Raw genomic sequence first — 17,417 nt, 5'->3', positions numbered from 1 at the left:
AATATGAGAAGTATAGAGGTGAGAATATAGAAGCCTTGGCAACTGATATATGAGATGCCAAGCTTGAACGATTGATGGAAGTCAAAGATGACTGAGGTTGAGAACCTAGGTGGCTGGAAGTACTGTTGAACAGAATGGCAATTACAGCATTGCCAGAAATAAGGAAGTTTAAAAATGGGGTAATAAGTTCCATTTTTGACATGTTGAATTTGAGGTGACAATGGGACAGACACCTTGTTTGAGATGCCCAACAGGCACTTACTTGATCAGGAGAGAGACAACAGATGAATACACATTTGGAAATCATCTGCATAGACAGACTAAAATTGAACCTTTGGGGGCTGATGAGATCACCAGTGTTCCATTGCCAACTGGAAATTCCTGTTTGTCCACAGGGCATACTAGCTGTAGCTACTTGCATAAAAAAAATTAAAAATTACGACCCCAAGACCAGCTAAAATTACATGCTTCTGGGTTTTGGTTTTATCTTTACACAGTTCTAAGTTGTAAGAACTTTCTAGTACACTTCAAAAATACTATCAATGGAATTTCATAAAATTTTATATAAAGCAATTGTATGTAACATTTTAAAAAGCAGTTAAGCAATTATATCTGTACTGTTATATTTTCATATTCATAAGCCCAAGATACTTTTTTCTAATTTGTTTTTAAGGGAAAAGAGAGGGACTCATCAAAATTCCTTAAATGAAAAATCTCAGGATATATTTTATAAAGATCTTACCTGTGGCTTCATCCGTGGGTTCCATCTGATGTAATATCCCACCCAAAGCTCTAGGTGGCGCATGCTAGCTACTGGATAAAGGACATGATTGGAGTAGCTCACATACAGGGGGTTAGTGAAATCTTCAAGCTGGCTATTTATGTAGGACCACAGTGATACAGTTCTTTTGGGGAGATTCTATAAAAAGGAGAAAAACATTTTACCAAATATTATATAAACTATATGCAATTTTGTGTGTATGTAACATGGACATACAAACACACACACACACACACACACATTAGTAATAGATGATTTTCCTACCATTAAAATAAAAATCTTCTGTAGGGGGAAAATGTAGATAGTTCATAATGCAGAAGGGCTACTACAATAAGGATTATGATATAAGGAATTCTCAGTCATCAATACTTCATTAATAATGAATGCCTATTTAAGACTTAAATGATTTTGCAGATAATTGTTACATTATCACAATTTCTTTTTAGAACTAAAATTAGTGTCTGGGGAAAGATACCTATTGAGATCATTGTGAAAGATGTTCAGAACCCCAGAACAAGTATTTTGGAAGGAGGCAAAAGAAAGGGACAGGAAGACACAGATATAAGCATTAAATATATTTCAGAAAAACCTTTCTAACTTGCAGTTTCACATGAGCCACAGAATATAATTCATGATTGACCTGTATTCATTTAAAATAGACCATTTCTCTTCTTTAACTCTATTTTCCACATTTGCCTTGAAGGACTGCCATACCACAAGTAGTCAACACTGCAAGACTTGGAAGACACTGCTTTATTTCATTTCTTGGGGGCATGCTACCACTTACCCATGAGCAACTGTTCCACTCTGCTTACAAACGGTATGTGAGCTAACAAAACAGGTTCTTTCCGACTAATGACAGGAATTTTTAAAATTAAACCACAGCGAGATGTATGGAAGAAAGCAGTAATATTGTGGCTTAATGTAAGAGAACAGAGCAATGAATATGCTCCATATTATCAACTACTCAGCTGAAATACAGTGAAGATTACCAAGTAATAGAGGGAAAGGACATGGTAGGGAGGGTCCATCAGCTGTGGAAATTCATGGTATTTTACCTCTTTTCCTCTCTGCTGCTCACTGCTACACAGGAATGTCCCAAACAAACAGCTGTATAGGTGGTCCAAAATGGTAATCAGAAAATATTCATTGAATTCAAATGCTGTGGGAAACTGCAAACAGAATAACGCACATATACACAAAAATCTTTAGGGCTCTTTCTCAGGAAAATTAATTTCTGCAAATTAATGCATCTGTGTAATGGCTTTATAAATAAGCTTCCATAGGCTGAAAAATCTTCAAACACATGTATTTCTAAAGCATAGCATGTTTATGTTATCTGGCTGCTGTCTTCTTAAAAAAAAATCACTTTTCTGAACAGTAGTTTCTGCCAAAGTCTCCTTTACATGTTTAGTGAGGAATTTTGAGCAGAAGCCAAGTAGACTGCTGGGTTTGACCACTGTGTTTATGTATACCCAATATCTCTGCTCATCTAAACTTCCATGATCCTTCATTTGGACTCTCTTCTGGCTGTTCTAACCTCCTTCTGCCAAAATCGCCATAAACAATATGATGAGTTAGGTGCAAAATCAGAAAGAGTAAATACAAATTTTCTTGATTGTTCAGAGTACATTTGATTCTAGTTATTACACAAAAACATCAACTATGTTCTTTGAAGACCACAATGCATCAAAGCGAACATCCAAATACACATATGTGGATAATTTCACAAGCCACCCCCTTTTTAGGAACACGCATTTTGACAAAGTGACACAAATATTATTCATTCTAATCCAGTACAGGTTGGCAACAGAAGAAACTGTATTCCTCCTTGTCAGGACACAAACTTAGGCTGCTTAGATTAATTCTGAAGAAAGAAAACATAATTTTCAGGCACTAACAAAGAAAGAAATACGGACCCAATAAAGAGTGTAGAGTTTCATTTTAAACCAGCTTATCCACTGGATGTTTCAAATGAATGTGGAAGTTTCTGTTTAGGGCCGTGCCAATTACAGGACTGTCAAATGGAATTCCCTAAATTGTTAGATGGCAATTTGGGGGAATTTCCACAGTTCTGATTTCTTAGCTTCCTGCTTAAAAGAGGAGGAAAATATGAAAAAGAGGAGATAAATAAGAGGGGAATAAGAGGCTGAGGATTATAAGCAACTTTGGTTAAAATTTCCCCGCAGTTTTGATAGCAACAAACAGGAAAGTCAGCAAACAATCTGTTCGCAAGAAATGCTCCTGAGGACAGAAAGAGAAATTCCATTTAAAATTACTGTAGACATTATAAAATATTTGGGAGTCTACCTGCCAAAACGAACCCAGGAACTATATGAACACAATTACAAAACACTTCACACAAATAAAGTCAGATCTAAATAAATGGGAAAACATCAGTTGCTCGTGGTTGGGCCAAGTAATATAATAAAAATGACAATTTTACCTAACTTAATTTACTTGTTTAGTGCCATATCAATTAAATACCAAAAAATTAATTTGTGGAGTTAGAAAAAATAATAACCAAATTCATCTGGAAGAACAAAAGGTCCAGAATATCAAGGGAATTAATGAAAAGAAATGCTAGGGAAGGTGGCCTAGCCATACCAGGTATTAAACTGTATTATAAAGCAGCAGTCATCAAAATTACTTGGTACTGGCTAAGAAACAGAGTGGTGGATCAGTGGAATAGGTTAGGTACACAAGACACCGTAGTCAATGACTATAATAATTTACTGTTTGATAAACCCAAAGAACTCACTATTTGACAAAAACTGCTGGGAAAACTGGAAAACTGTATGGCAGAAGCTGGGCATAGACCAATATCTCACACCCATATAGCAAAATAAAGTCAAAATGGGTTCACAATTTAGATATGAAGGCTGATATTACAGGCAATCTGGGAGAGCAAGGCATAGTTTACCTGTCAGATTTATACAGAAGGGAAGAATTTATGACCAAACGAGATAGAGAGCATTATGAAATGCAAAATAGATAATTTTGATTACATTAAATTGAAAAGTTTTTTTGTACAAAGGCAATACAACCAAGATTAGGAGGGAAGCAGAAAATTGGGAAAGCATTTTTACAACTAGTGTCTCTGATAAAGGCCTCATTTCTAAAATATACAGAGAACTGAGTCAAATTTATAAGAATACAAGTCATTCCCCAACTGATAAATGGTCAAAGGATATGAACAGGCAGTTTTCAGAGGAAGAAATTAAAGATATCTATATTCATATGAAAAAATGATCTAAATCACTATTGATTAGAGCAATGCAAATCAAAACAACCCTTACGTACCACATCTCTCCTGTCAGATTGGCTAATAGGCAAAACAGGAAAATCATAAATGCTAGAGAGGATGTGGGAAAATTGGAACAGTAATGCATTGTTGATGGAGTTATGAACTGATCCAGCCTTTCTGGAGAGCAATTTGGAACTTTGCCCAAAGGGCTATAAAAATGTGCCTACCCTTTGAGCCAGCAACACCACTTCTAGAGCTGCATCTCAAAGAAATCATGTAAGTGGGAAAAGGACCCGTATGTTCAAAAATATTTATAGCAGCTCTTTTTCTGGTGGCAAAGAATTGGAAATCAAAGGGATGTGGTATATAAACATAATGGAATACTATTGTGCTATTAAAAAATGAGGAGCAGATGGACCTCATAATAACGTGGAAAGACTTGTATGATCTGATGCAGAGTGAGGGGAGAACAACCAGGAGAACATTATACACGATTACAGACACACACAGAGGTATCTATGATGACTAACTTTGATAGACTTGGCTCTTCTCAGCAATGCAAGGTTCTAAGACAGCTCCAAAAGACTCGTGATAGAAAAAGGAATCCACATCCAGAGAAAGAACTATGGAGTCTGAATGCAGATTGAGTCAAACTATTTGCGCTCTCTTTTTTGTTTCTGTTTTGTTTCTTCTTTCTCATAGTTGATTCCGCTGGTTATATAGTTCTTTACAACCTGACTATCGTGAAAATGTTTGGTGTGAAGGTATATGTAGAACCTATATTGGATTACATGCCAATGGAGGAGAGGGAAGGGGAGAAAATTTGAAACTCAAAAACTTGAGGAACTGAATGTTGTAAACTAAAACTAAAAATTAATTAATTTAAAAAAAAAAGAAAAAGAAATGCTCCTGAGCCTCTAGGGCTGAGTGTGTGAAAGGGGGCTGGGGGATGTGGAAGAAGAGAGGAACACAGAAAGGTAGGTGATAAGGAAAACATAGCCAACAACAAAAGCCTAATTATTTTCAGGGAACATTACCAAAAACAATTCCATCTCTACTGTTTCTTTATACCTGTCTTCAAAGTATGACTAACTGTTGACTTGCTCTCTCTCATTCAGTGACGTAGCCCACCCCTGCCTGGGCAGGGCTGTCATCTTCCCTCACAAAAAAATTATCCACATCCTTCTGAGAAAAAGACTGACTTAGGGGGAGTTTCCTCAAAGCAAAATAAAATAGTAAAAGCACTATCTGCTACTATGGATTTTATTTCTATGAGTGTGGTTTTTGTTTCTTGAGTATTTAAAATCTAAAGGACCACCATCAACTGTTAGCATATCCTAAGGGTCTAAACCTGAGGACAAAACACCTAAGTGATATATTTTGACTCAATAAATGCATTACTCTCTTCCAAAGAACATAACAGATCAACCAAATAGGTTAGTGAACCATCATTTATGTATAGCATTGCTCTCTTTTTTAATAAGCAAGTATCATTTTATTAATATCAAACATTTTTCTACTTTCAGGAAGAACTACTATCACATAGGAACATAATTAGGTGCTTGAAATGAAAAAAACACTGGATACCATTTGAAGGCTTGTCAAAGAAATACAAAATTTGTACTGATTTCCCCACGATTTTATAACATATGCTTCAAATGAATAGAGAGATATTTGATTTTAAATTAAAAAAAAACCCTAAAACTTTCCTGCAAGAGCAAAGGAAGAAATACAGACCTCAGCAATGGAATCAAATATGACCATAAATAAGAAGTGTGATAATAAATAATGTGAATGATTTTTACAACTATAACAGGACCTACACATTCAAATGAATGTGTTAGCCCTTCAAAGCAGTCATGTTGGAAGGCTATATACACTTATTGCAATAATGCTGCCAGTGCTCAAAACAAGTATGAAACTCAGCTCTTGGGACTTGCCTTTCAAAGCCTGAACCACATTCTTTTCAATATGCTCAATGGTAGCAGGCCTTTGTCCTTTGGAAGTGGATTTGGTTTTTGGAATCTGCAAAAGTTATTCTGTGCCAAGTGTGGTGTATAAGGTGGGTAATCAAACTGGGTGAACAATGTCCCTTCTAAAACAGGGTATTATGAACTGGCTATATTAGTACTCTAGAGGAGGTTTAACCAAAGTGGAATATTCTTTGGTCTTTATTCTGAACATTATGCTTCTGTTAATGCAGGTAAAAAATTGATGCAATTTTAATAGGCATTAATATTGTTCAAAATGATGGCAGTGTCAGTCCTACTGTATTCTACTTTGCTACTCTGGTCAAATATATAGACTACAGTTTAAGTCTAGTTCTGGATGCTACATTTGAAAAGGCAGGATATGTCCAGAGAAGGGTGATCAGGCTAGTGAGATAAATTCAAAACTATGTGATAAAAGAACTCAATATTTAGCCTGAGAAAGAATACACTGGAGCAAGTGTGGTAGAGGTGAATGGACACTACAGTAATCTTAAATATTTGAATATTCCACTATCAAGTAGAAGATGATAAGCCTTGTCCTGGTAGAGGGTAGAACTGTGCACTGTGGACTACTGAAGTCATTGGGAGGGATATTTCAGCTTTTACATAAGGAGAAACTTGACTGTTGAGAGCTATCCAAAAAAGGGAATGAGTTCCCAGAAGTTGGGCAGGAGAGATGATTTCTCCATCAGTAAAGTTCTTCAAAGCAGAAGCCAGAATGACCACTTAGCAAGGAGTTTACAGAGGGGATTCATAATTTGGGTAGGAGTTGTGCCAGATGATGCCTGACTTTCCTTCCAACTCTAATGTCCTATTATTATTTATTTTTAAAAACAAAAACACAAATGTTATTAATAAAGTAATGAAACTGCTTTTTTTTGTGTGGCTTGTAAACTTGCTCTGAAGGTGATTTCAAAGGAAGAGCTCCAAAAAATGTTTTGAGCATCATTAGAATAAGTGTATATAGCCTCCCAAGACGACTGCAAAGGAAAGACAAGAAGAACACTGGATCTGGAATCAGAAGACCTGGATTTGAATCCCAGCTCTGCTACCTTCTACTATCTGTGCAACTTTGGCCAAACCACTCACTTATGTTCAGAATGGGCTTTATTTTATTGTTTGTAAAGTTGAGGGTTGGAGTTCCTTTCCAACTCTAGATTGTCTGCTCTAATGAACACTCATTTGAGTATGTATTTATATGCTTGATTTTTGTAAAAAAAAAAATTAATTTGGAGTCACTCCTGAAATTATTTTATTAATACCAATAACTCAACTTCCTGCTCAGCCTTAAAATTAAGGTAATCTAAGTTGAAGTTGAAGAAATAACACTTAATATATTAAATTACGTACCTCACCTCTAAGTCCTGTGTCTTTACACTGTCATTTCCCTCAAGTGAATCCTAAATGAATTATTAGTTTTCAAAGCCAATCAAGGCTTACAACACTCCAACATCATGCCCATCTGGCAGTCTCTTATCAGGTAATCTTTGGTCTCAAAAAAAATTGTAAATACATAAGTAGCAAAAAGAACAAAAGTCTACACTCCCAGTTTTTGAGATGTTTCTTCCGCAAGAAGTGTAAATCATATTATTAGAGCAGTTAGAAAAAGTCTGCTTTCTGCCATATGATGTCAGTCTATCAAGGACCAACCTGTTATTTTTGTCATGATGTTGAAAATTGTACAACTAGGTTTTTCATTATTATCTAGAACCTTTCCAGAAATGTTATTAACTTTAATAAACCTTTCGAATTAATTTGTACCAGTTAACATAGTTACTATATATTATGACTGTCTTTACACATACAAAAGGATCTGGAGAATTAGACCAATTAACCCCTTCTTGCAGTATTCTGGGTCAAAAAAAATTTTTTTCTTGAAATAGCTTATTTAAGTCATATTGGGTTTTATTTGCTTGAGTTATCCAGATAATTGCTGTATTTCCCCATATGAGCATCCAAAAGTGCAATTATTGTAACACATTGTCCAAAACAAATGTCCAAAAAAATGTAACATCTTGCAAATATTTAAAAAAAAAAAAGGTACTCAAGCTGAATGTTTATGGAAACAGAATTGTCACACGTGTATTACTACAGTTGTAATATTTGTTGCTTTCTTAATGTGACAGTGAATAATAGCCCTAACATCCAGAAACCTGATGGAAGAATTTCTATTTCACATGAAACCGGATTACGCAATCAGGGGCTACATCTCTTCATTTCCAAGCAGAAGACTTTATGGGAGTATGTTCAGAGAAATATCCTGGAGATTACCTGTCTTGTCATCTGCCAGACACAGTCAATAAACTGAAGAAAAACAGGTGATCTGTCTGCATCTGCGTGGTTCTTATCTCCATGGCCAATTCTCTAAAGCAAAGAGAGACAGTAAAAGAATGAGTATCCACTTTCAGGTAACCACTGAGATAGTCCTGACTTGTACTCTGCATTCGCTGACAATGGAGAACACTGATTAGGTGAAAGAGGGTCACCAATCCAATAATCCATAACAACTTCATTATGATCATTTCAAATGATGGTGATTTGGTTCCTATTTCTTTAAGCATGTGTGGCTTGGCAGACAAATCTCTTCTGCCTCTGAAGTAAGAATTTTTTCCTAAGTAATCTTTTCAGATCTAGTTTAGTGTCTTTTTATAATAAGCTAAAAAAAAAAAAAAAATGAGCCATTCTAAACAGGGGCCCCAGATGCTCTTCTGGCAGCAATTTCATTGAAAAGTTCAAGTTCAAAAGAGCAGAACAATGTTAAGCATCTGTTCTATTATTTATAAATGTTTCTAGTGTACCTTGGTCACTTTGGGACCCAAAGGGTGAAGAACTGAAGGTAAGACAAACTCTGAATCGAAATTTTGCAGGCTAGAGCGTATGAGAATCTCTTGTCAGTGCTGAGTGAGTTGAAGGCCCTGAATAACTCTTTCTATTCAATCTAATTTCCCAACATTCTCCAACAAATGTTTTTGGCCTGAGCCAAAGAAGTCTCCTCATCATCACCCATATTATGCCATACTGATTGTTACTTCAATACATTTGTTCATTCGGTTCCTTCTGCCTAGAATGTTTTCTCTTCCACCCCTTTCCTACAACACACAACTCAAGCCTCACCTCCTCAGTGGTGCCATCCACATTGCAGTGAGTCTCTTTTCTGGACTCCTATTAACTTTATAGTCAAGACTACACAATTTGTATCAGTTAATTGTTCCCCAGTTGTATCTTTAACTTCCTAACTATGCCAAAAATTCCCTGAGGATGAGGGATATGATGCTTTAAAAAAAATTCCCCCAAAGTTCCCAGTGCTGGCCATAAACAAACACTCCATATACTTATTGGCTGAATGAATAAAGGTTTGGGGAACAGAGGAAGGAGAAGCTTGGACTGAAGGTAAGACGTAGATCTATCTAAGGATGGGCTCCTATAGAACCCTGCTGTTCTTGAAATCACAATACCTAAGGATTAAAATAATTTAGCCAAAATACAAGGAAATTAGTCTAACAAGATGAGAGAAGAAAGATAACATTTCACTCTCATTCATCATAAACTGAGTGTTTACTATGTATATATCAGATAACAGTTTCAAGGAACTCCTTAAACCCAAGAGTCTTGTCCCAAATTTAGCATTTTAAGTTCTAGGGGAGAGCTGAATATACTGGCTGCAATACCTAAGTGGGCACTGAGCTCACATACCCTTGAAGCAGAGGGTACTTATGTGGCTTCCCTGACTCTGCGCTGGGAATGTAGGCCCAGTTTGGGTTGGGCCTCCAAGATCCAAATAATAATAGCATTTATATAGCTCGTTACAGTTTATAAACCACTTTACTACATGTATTCTCTCATTTCATCCTTAGAACAAGCTTGTACACTAGGTGCTGCTCTTATCATTCTTCAGGTGAGGAAACAGGGCCAGAGGGAAGCCAATGACTGGCCCAGGGTCCCTACTCCAAATCTAGCCTTCTATCCGCCGTCACACAGTAGCTTGTAGGAAAATTTATCCAAGTTTCCTTATAGGGTCTCTTTAGAAAATATTAAACAGCAATATTTAATTAGCTCAAGAACAACAGGGCTTGGAATCAGAAGCCCTGGCTTCAAGCGCAAGTTCCCACTTTATAGTTGCGTGACACTGAACAACCTAAATTTCTCAAAGCCTTATCAGCTTTCTCATACGCAAAATGGAGATAATTAATACCTGTCCTGCCTAGGGCTCAGGTTTCCTGTTAGGATTAAAATAGGACAAATATAAAAATATTTTGTAAACTGTAGTCATGTAGATGTCAGTCCAATGTTTGCCTCCTGGTTATGGTAATGACATACAGTTTTAGTGGATTATTATAAAAATCCATGGAGACTGCTTATTATCACAAATAAGGCACATGAAGGCCTTATAAAGGCTATAGTATATTGCCAAAAATGACTTCAATTTGAAAAGTGGTACAAAAGACATTACCAAGAACACATAAGATGGGAAAAGACAGTGACCCAGTCAAGTATCAAGAATGAGTCACAACAGATAAGACAAACTAAGTTCTACGCTGATAACCCTGAGATCTTAAAAGAGGCAGGAAAAGGGCCCTAGTCAAAAGGCATTGTTAGGGATCACACAGAACGAGAAGGGGCATAAGAAATGGAATCCACATCAATGAAGAGAGGACCCACACCAATGAAATCAATGAAATGAAGTGTTAAGTGTATGGAGTCACTTTGTAGCTAGGCTAAAAATTGTTTTCATTTCCACACATTTACCAATTTTTGCCCAGTACTAGATACTTTGAAAGATCGATGATTCCCGCAGTGTTAGGCGGCAATCCTCAACATTTCATCAATTACAGCATTAAAAAAATCACCTAGTAGCCAACCTTCTAGAGATCGGCTAGATCAATCAGCTCCCCATCAAAATGAGCCTTGGGTAGAAGCAGGTCTTTGGCAAAGGACACAGTACTTGAATGGCAGGTTCTATTTTCCAATCTCAGTTAAAATTGTACTTATAGTAAAAATTGGTTTAGGCCTTGCCTAAATTATTTTAGACTCTAGGCCTATGGGAGCAATGCTTATAGGGATAAATGCTCTGAATCAAACTAAAGATCATTTTTCCTTTTAGTATTCAAAAAATGTATTTGAATCTTGGTATCATTCATGCTTATATCAAACCTGACTAATAGCTATTGCTATAGATTAATGATCCTAAGAGGTGAATATGAATCCTGAGTTTATGCTTATAATTTAGCTTTGAGCAGTCATGTATGTACAGCACTAGACACACATAAGAGTCTGTGTTGGACATAACATTTCCATTGGACAGTTAGTAAAGACCTCTGATGTCACAGATGAAACTCATACAGAAGATATATGATTTGTCAGCAAAACCAAGTCTTCGAGTACCAAGTTAAAATATACTACTGCTTTCCAGAACAAATGAAAAATTTTCTCTTAAAAGATACATGTGTGCCCTTGAACCAATTAGCCAATTAAAACATGCATTTTTAAATGGAAAAGGACATTTTTGTTTTCCATACAGTGAGGAGGATCATATTTTGGCCAAAATTTATTTACTCACTAGTTGAAATCGGTGTCCAAAGCTCAACCACTCTTTTTCCACAAGAATTTCAAATCCTCTGATGGTTCGATAATAACCATCTAGCATAAGCATAGCCAAGGACGTGAGCTGAGCAGTTCGATCCCATCCATCACTGCAGTGTACCACCACAGAGGTTTTCCCTGACTCCACCTTGTCAGCAATCCTAAGAGCCCCAGCAAGAATGAGCTAAAGGAGAAGTTTAGGAAAAAAAATACAATAAATAAAAAGAGACAACTGAAGTTCTTCCTGGTATATGAAGTAGAATTCTTGAGGATAAAAGATTTGTCATTTGTCATTTCTAACAAGGGGAGAACCAACCGGTCCCTTATTTCCTAAGGATGTTGTCTAAAGATATTAACCCATGAGAAAGCTTTTGAAAGCTCTGAACACAGACATTCAATTTTTAAATGTGGTAAAACTTCATTAATACAGACCCAACTAATGTCGACGAAAGGCTGGAAGGGGATCTCCACATTATATCTGAAGAAGGGATTTGTTACACAATAAATTGCATACAAGAAGAGTTAACTACTTAAAAAAACAAACTTTTAATTGCCTTCAAAACTCTTCAGAAGCACCTCTATCAATAGAAACAAGTAGTATACTAACTTTATATTGTTTCTATCTTGCTATTCTTTCTTTCCATTCTGGGCAATAGTGAGCCACTGAACTTCACTGAATGGGGAGGTGACACGGTCAGACCTGAACTTTAGAAATATCGCTGGCAGCTGGGTACAGAATGAACTGGAGTGGGGAGAGACTTGAGACAGGAAAACCAATCAATAGGCTACGGCAATAGCTCAGGTGTGAGGTGATGAGGGCCTACACAAGGGTAGTGGCTACATCAGAAGAGAGGATAAGACAAAACTGACACAGCTTGGCAACAAACTGGATAAGCAGATTGAAAGAGAGGAGGCTAGGATGACCCGCAGGCTGCAAGCCTGGGTGATCAGGAGGATGGAGGTGTCTTTGACCACAACAGGAAAGTCTAGAAGGAGGATTTTGGAGAGAAAGATAAGTTCAGTTAGTGACATGTGCTTAAAAATCTATGGGACATCCAGTTTGAGATGTCTAACATGCAGTTGGAGATGTGAAACTGGAGGTCAACAGAAGCTAGTCCTGAATAAGCAGATCTGAGAAATATCAGCACTGAGATAACTGAATCCATGGAATCTAAAGAGTTCTCCAAATTAAATACTATAAGAGGGTCCAAGACAGAGCCTTGTGGGATACCCAGGGTTCGCAGGTATGGCCTAGATGATCCATCAAAGGAGACTGGAAAGGAGGGGCCAGATTAGTAGGAGAAGCAGGATAGAACAGTGTCACAAAAACTTAGGAGGGAATATCAAGGAGAAGAGGGTGATCAACTATGTCAAAGGCTGCAGAGAGGTCAAGAAAGGTAAGGACTGGGAAAATGCCATGAGATGTAGCAATTCAAAGATCATCAGGGACTCTGGAGAGAGTAACGAGACTGGGAGGAAAAGAAATTGAGGCATCTATTGTGGACGGCCTTTCCAAGGGGTTTAGCCACCAAAGAGAGCACGGATACAGAGCAATAACCAGTGGATACTGACGGATCAAGTATAGGTTTTCTGAGGATAGGGGAGACATGGGCATGTTTGTAGGCAGTAGGGAAATGGCCAGGAGACAGGGGGAGACTGGAGTTAAGTGAGAGAGGGGATTAGGGTACAGGGGGTAATCTGCTGAAGAATATGGGAGCAGTTTGCCTGGGCAAGGAAAAGGACTACCTCATTATGTTAGATGGGGTCAAGGCAGAGATAGTGGCAGAAAGCATCTGGGAGACGTGAATCGAGGAAGAAGGGAGAAGAGGAAGCTACTGGTGAATGGCCTCAATTTTTTCAGAGAAATATGATGCAAGATCCCAGAGAGAGTGGGAGGAGGAGGAACCATAAGAGATTTGACAAGGAGTGAAAATGTTTGGGAAAAAAGCCACTGTGGTGAGTGGGCTAGTCAATTAGGGAGGTATAAAGGATTGCCTTGCAGTGGCAAGGGCCCAGTCGAAATTACATAACGAATCCGTAATGGGTCCAGTCTACAGCCTTGTGATTTTCTTCAGCTTCATTAGGAAGTATGTGAAAAGGAGCAAAGATGGAAATGATCCAGGGCTGAGGCTTAGCAGGGGAATCTGGGTGATAAGGTAATGGGTCAAGGGATTTGAGAGAAGAAGATGGCAGAATGAAAATGTAGCCAGTGCTGGAAAGAGTAACAAGGGCAACTGTGTCATCAGGACAGAGCCAGAACTCCCTGAGCCAGAAGATGAAAGGAGTGGGAAAGACAAAGATTTAATATGAAAGCAAGTTTTTACCTATGGAACATGTATTTCAGAGAACACAGTGGAAAGGGTGGATCGCTTTGGAATATGACACTGGGTGATTGGGGCGAAGGGGGTAGAAAAAAGGAAGATGGAGAATAGAGTTTAATGGCAGTCAGAGGTTTGGGATCCCTGGGATGGAGATGACCAGGTGGAAGTTTGTTGCTTGGCATCAGAAAGCAGATTAGGAGCAATGGGGAAAAGTTGGGAAAAATATATATATATATATATATGGGAAAAATTCCTAATTAGAGTCATATAAAGATGGAATAGACTACCACAGGAAGGAGTGGATTCCCCCAGCCCAGAGGTCTTCAAATGAATACTGGACGACCACTTGTCAGGTATGGGGTAGAGAGGATTCTTGTTCTGGTAGTACTTGAGCTAGATGGCCTTTCCAACTCAGATTTAAGAGATTCTCATTCTTAGTATTAATAAATAGACAAGTTGAAGTAATCTAGGTTGCTTGGAATACATGATTATTGGCCACTTGCACCTGGGCCAACTGAAGGGCGTTCAGTTAGTTAACGTAACAACTTTGTGTTAACTCACACTTATAGGTTGATAAGATCATAGTTTTATTGGAAGAGATTACAGAAGCCATTGTTCTAGCTTTTCATTTTGCAGAGGAGGAAACAGGCCCCTGATTTGCTGACTTGTCCCAGGTCACACAAGCAGCCTCAATGGCAATATCTCAACCTGCATCCCTATGCCTCCAGAACCAATACTCCTTCTACTGGGCCGTGATGGCCCCATGACTTGAGTTGCATCTAAAGCATTCAACACTCCAATTTCATCGCCTGAGTTTCACCTTCAATTCATTTACTAAACACTGAACTTCTGACATCTTTATAGCACTCTGCTCAATACTAAGGGAGCTCTTAATGATATGTAAGATACAATCCCTACCCTCAAGGAGCTTGGAGTTGGTACCAAGACATACACGAAAGAGAGATGAATATAAGGCAGTATATAAACGCCAAAACAGAAACATACAAATAATAAGAACTTCAGTATTTAAGAAAACAGTGATCAATATGAACTGGGAAAATAAGGGACAGTAACTGTGGTGGTGGGCACTTGAGCAAGGTCTTGAGATAAAAAGAGTAGGATATTGATAGGCGGAAGACAGCATAAACAGGTAAAAAGAATGAATCTGCTTCACCTAAATGTCAGAAATCAAAATTAAACTTTCAAAGAAAAACTGTCTTTGTCCTTTAGTATACAAATAGTAACAATAACAATAATAGCATTTATTTAACACTTTAAGGTTTGCAAAGCACATTACAAGTGTTGCCTCATTGATCCTCGTAACAACATTGTTAAATTAGATAAGAAAACGGAGGCTGGGAAAGGTTAAGTGACTTGCCCAGGGTAACACAGCTAGTGAATGTCTGAGGCTGGATTCCCATTTGGCTCTTCCTGACTCCAAGTCCAGCCCTCTATCCATTGTGCCACCTAGCTGCCTATTTTAAGAATAACAATAACTTTGGGACCAATTGCATGAGAACATGATAGATAAAAGGTAAATATATCTGGTATTTTTTTTATAATAGTACCTTCCCAGAGGCATAAAAACATAGACCTACCTTAATGTGTTCTAACCAATGAGTAGATTCCAAGTTAGACAGCCAATGAGTTTCCTCAATGTTTGGGTACACGATCTCTTTTAGTTTTCTTAATGATTCTCTCATGACATGAATATTGTGGATATCCAGAAAAACTAGTTCTGCATTCTGATAAGCATCCTCACTCTCATAACCACCACCCTTAGCCTACAAAGAAAAGACATCACAGGAAATCGTGAGTGAACATAGCCAACTTAACATCAGCAACATAACAATTTTGAGAGGACAAAGCTGTTTATCACCAAGATGACCAGGTAAGAAAGTACGAGTGGTTCAGTCTTCTTCCTCCTCTGGAAGGTCTCTGAAATGTTTAACACTGATGCCCTCCTTCTCAAAACTCCCCTTTATTGATTTCTCACTGTTCTAGTTTTCCTCCTCTCTCTCCTTGGTCTTCTTCAGTGGCTCCTATTCCTCTCTCCAACCTCTAACTAAAGTGATTCTCCAAGTTCTAGCTTTAGCACTCTTCTTTTCCCTCTACACTCTTGCTCATATTTTATTTACTCCTATTACCTTCAATTATCCCTTTTATGCAAATGATTTTCAAATTTATATCTCCAACCTCAAGCCTGTTTCTCTATCTTTGGTCCTGTGTTTTTAGTTACATGTTGGACATTTCCATCTAGATATCACACCGGCAAACCCAAAACACTCAAAACTTGCCATTTCTTCTTCCGGACTTCTACGTTTCTATTAACAGTACCACTATTCTTCCAGGCTCCAAACCTTTGTGTTATCATTTATTCCTCACTCTGCCTTATGAACAATCAGCTGCCACGTTCTGTCAATTCTTCCTTCACTGCTTCAGCTCTAGCTCATGCCCATATTACCTCATGCCTGGACTAATGCAATAGCCTGTTTAACTGGAGCCCCCAGCTCTAGTCTTTCCTTTCTCCAATCCAACCCTGTTCACTACCACCAAATTAATCTTCCTAAAGCACCACTTTGTGTCATTCTCCTACTCAAAAATCTTCAGTGACTCCCCATTACTTACTGAATAAAGCCAGATTCCTCGACCTGGAATTCAAGGCCTTCTATGATCTGACCCCCACCTACTTTTCTATACTAATCTCCAACTATTCCACTACATAAACCTTCTGTTCCAGCCAAACTGGTATACTCACTAGCCACAGGAAGGACAGAAAGAAAGCAAGAAAGTAAAAAAAGATAGGTTGAACCATGTTTCTGGAATCCCATTCCACCTCATTCTAATATTACAAGAAGTTTTATGCTCATTAGTGCTTCCTCTAATTTTAATTCTTAAAAGTTCTTTTCAAATCAAGAGAAAGACCAAGAAAAAAAAAAGACAAACTGCCAGAACAGCTTGGAAACAAATCTACTCAAGCTTGACTAACTAAAACAAATCTAAAAGTAAAGATAAAAAATATATACTAAAAAAAAAAATAACTCTTTAAATTAAACACTGCTATAGCAGGCAACTACATTCTTATAAAACTAAGGGATCACAAGATTTACAATCAACCTTTTCATGCCTAAGAAAAAGACAACTGAGAGTTCCCCACTAATAGCAAAAGACCAAAATATATTTGTGGGCAGTCCCTTTTAATACAAGGCAGCCATGATTAGGTTCATCTAAAGGGAAATGATCTAGTTCAAAACCATAAAATATATTATGCAAAAGATTACAGAAAACCAAATGAGATACGAAAGCGACCAAACAATTCAAAAGGTATCATTGTGCTAGAAGTGCTAGACAGCAAGCAATATTATATATCCTTTTCCATGCTTTTCCTGGTCTTGTTTTCAGAGATGGTATCTCCACTGCCCTTGGGAAACCTATTCTACAGCTAGAAAACTTTAATTTCTTTGGTAATGTTAAGCCCAATTTTTTTTCTTAGTTTT

At 37.6% G+C, this 17,417-nt stretch overlaps 1 protein-coding gene across 2 annotated transcripts in view; it reads right to left on the bottom strand.

Annotated features, from left to right (window-relative positions):
* MTMR2 (myotubularin related protein 2) overlaps nt 1–17,417 on the bottom strand; it is a 124,902-nt gene that overhangs the window by 2,075 nt on the left and 105,410 nt on the right. For both annotated transcript variants that reach the window (XM_036744466.1, XM_036744467.1), the window contains 5 exons: nt 15,519–15,704; nt 11,577–11,783; nt 8,291–8,383; nt 1,840–1,953; nt 743–919 (listed from right to left, as the gene is read on the bottom strand). In XM_036744466.1, coding sequence (XP_036600361.1) covers nt 743–919; nt 1,840–1,953; nt 8,291–8,383; nt 11,577–11,783; nt 15,519–15,704 — 777 coding nt within the window. The remainder of the gene's footprint in view (nt 1–742; nt 920–1,839; nt 1,954–8,290; nt 8,384–11,576; nt 11,784–15,518; nt 15,705–17,417) is intronic.

The sequence above is a fragment of the Trichosurus vulpecula genome, chromosome 2 (genome assembly GCF_011100635.1).
Source record: "Trichosurus vulpecula isolate mTriVul1 chromosome 2, mTriVul1.pri, whole genome shotgun sequence".
NCBI classification, from domain to species: Eukaryota; Metazoa; Chordata; class Mammalia; order Diprotodontia; family Phalangeridae; genus Trichosurus; species Trichosurus vulpecula.
This window is presented reverse-complemented; position numbering and strand designations above follow the sequence as displayed.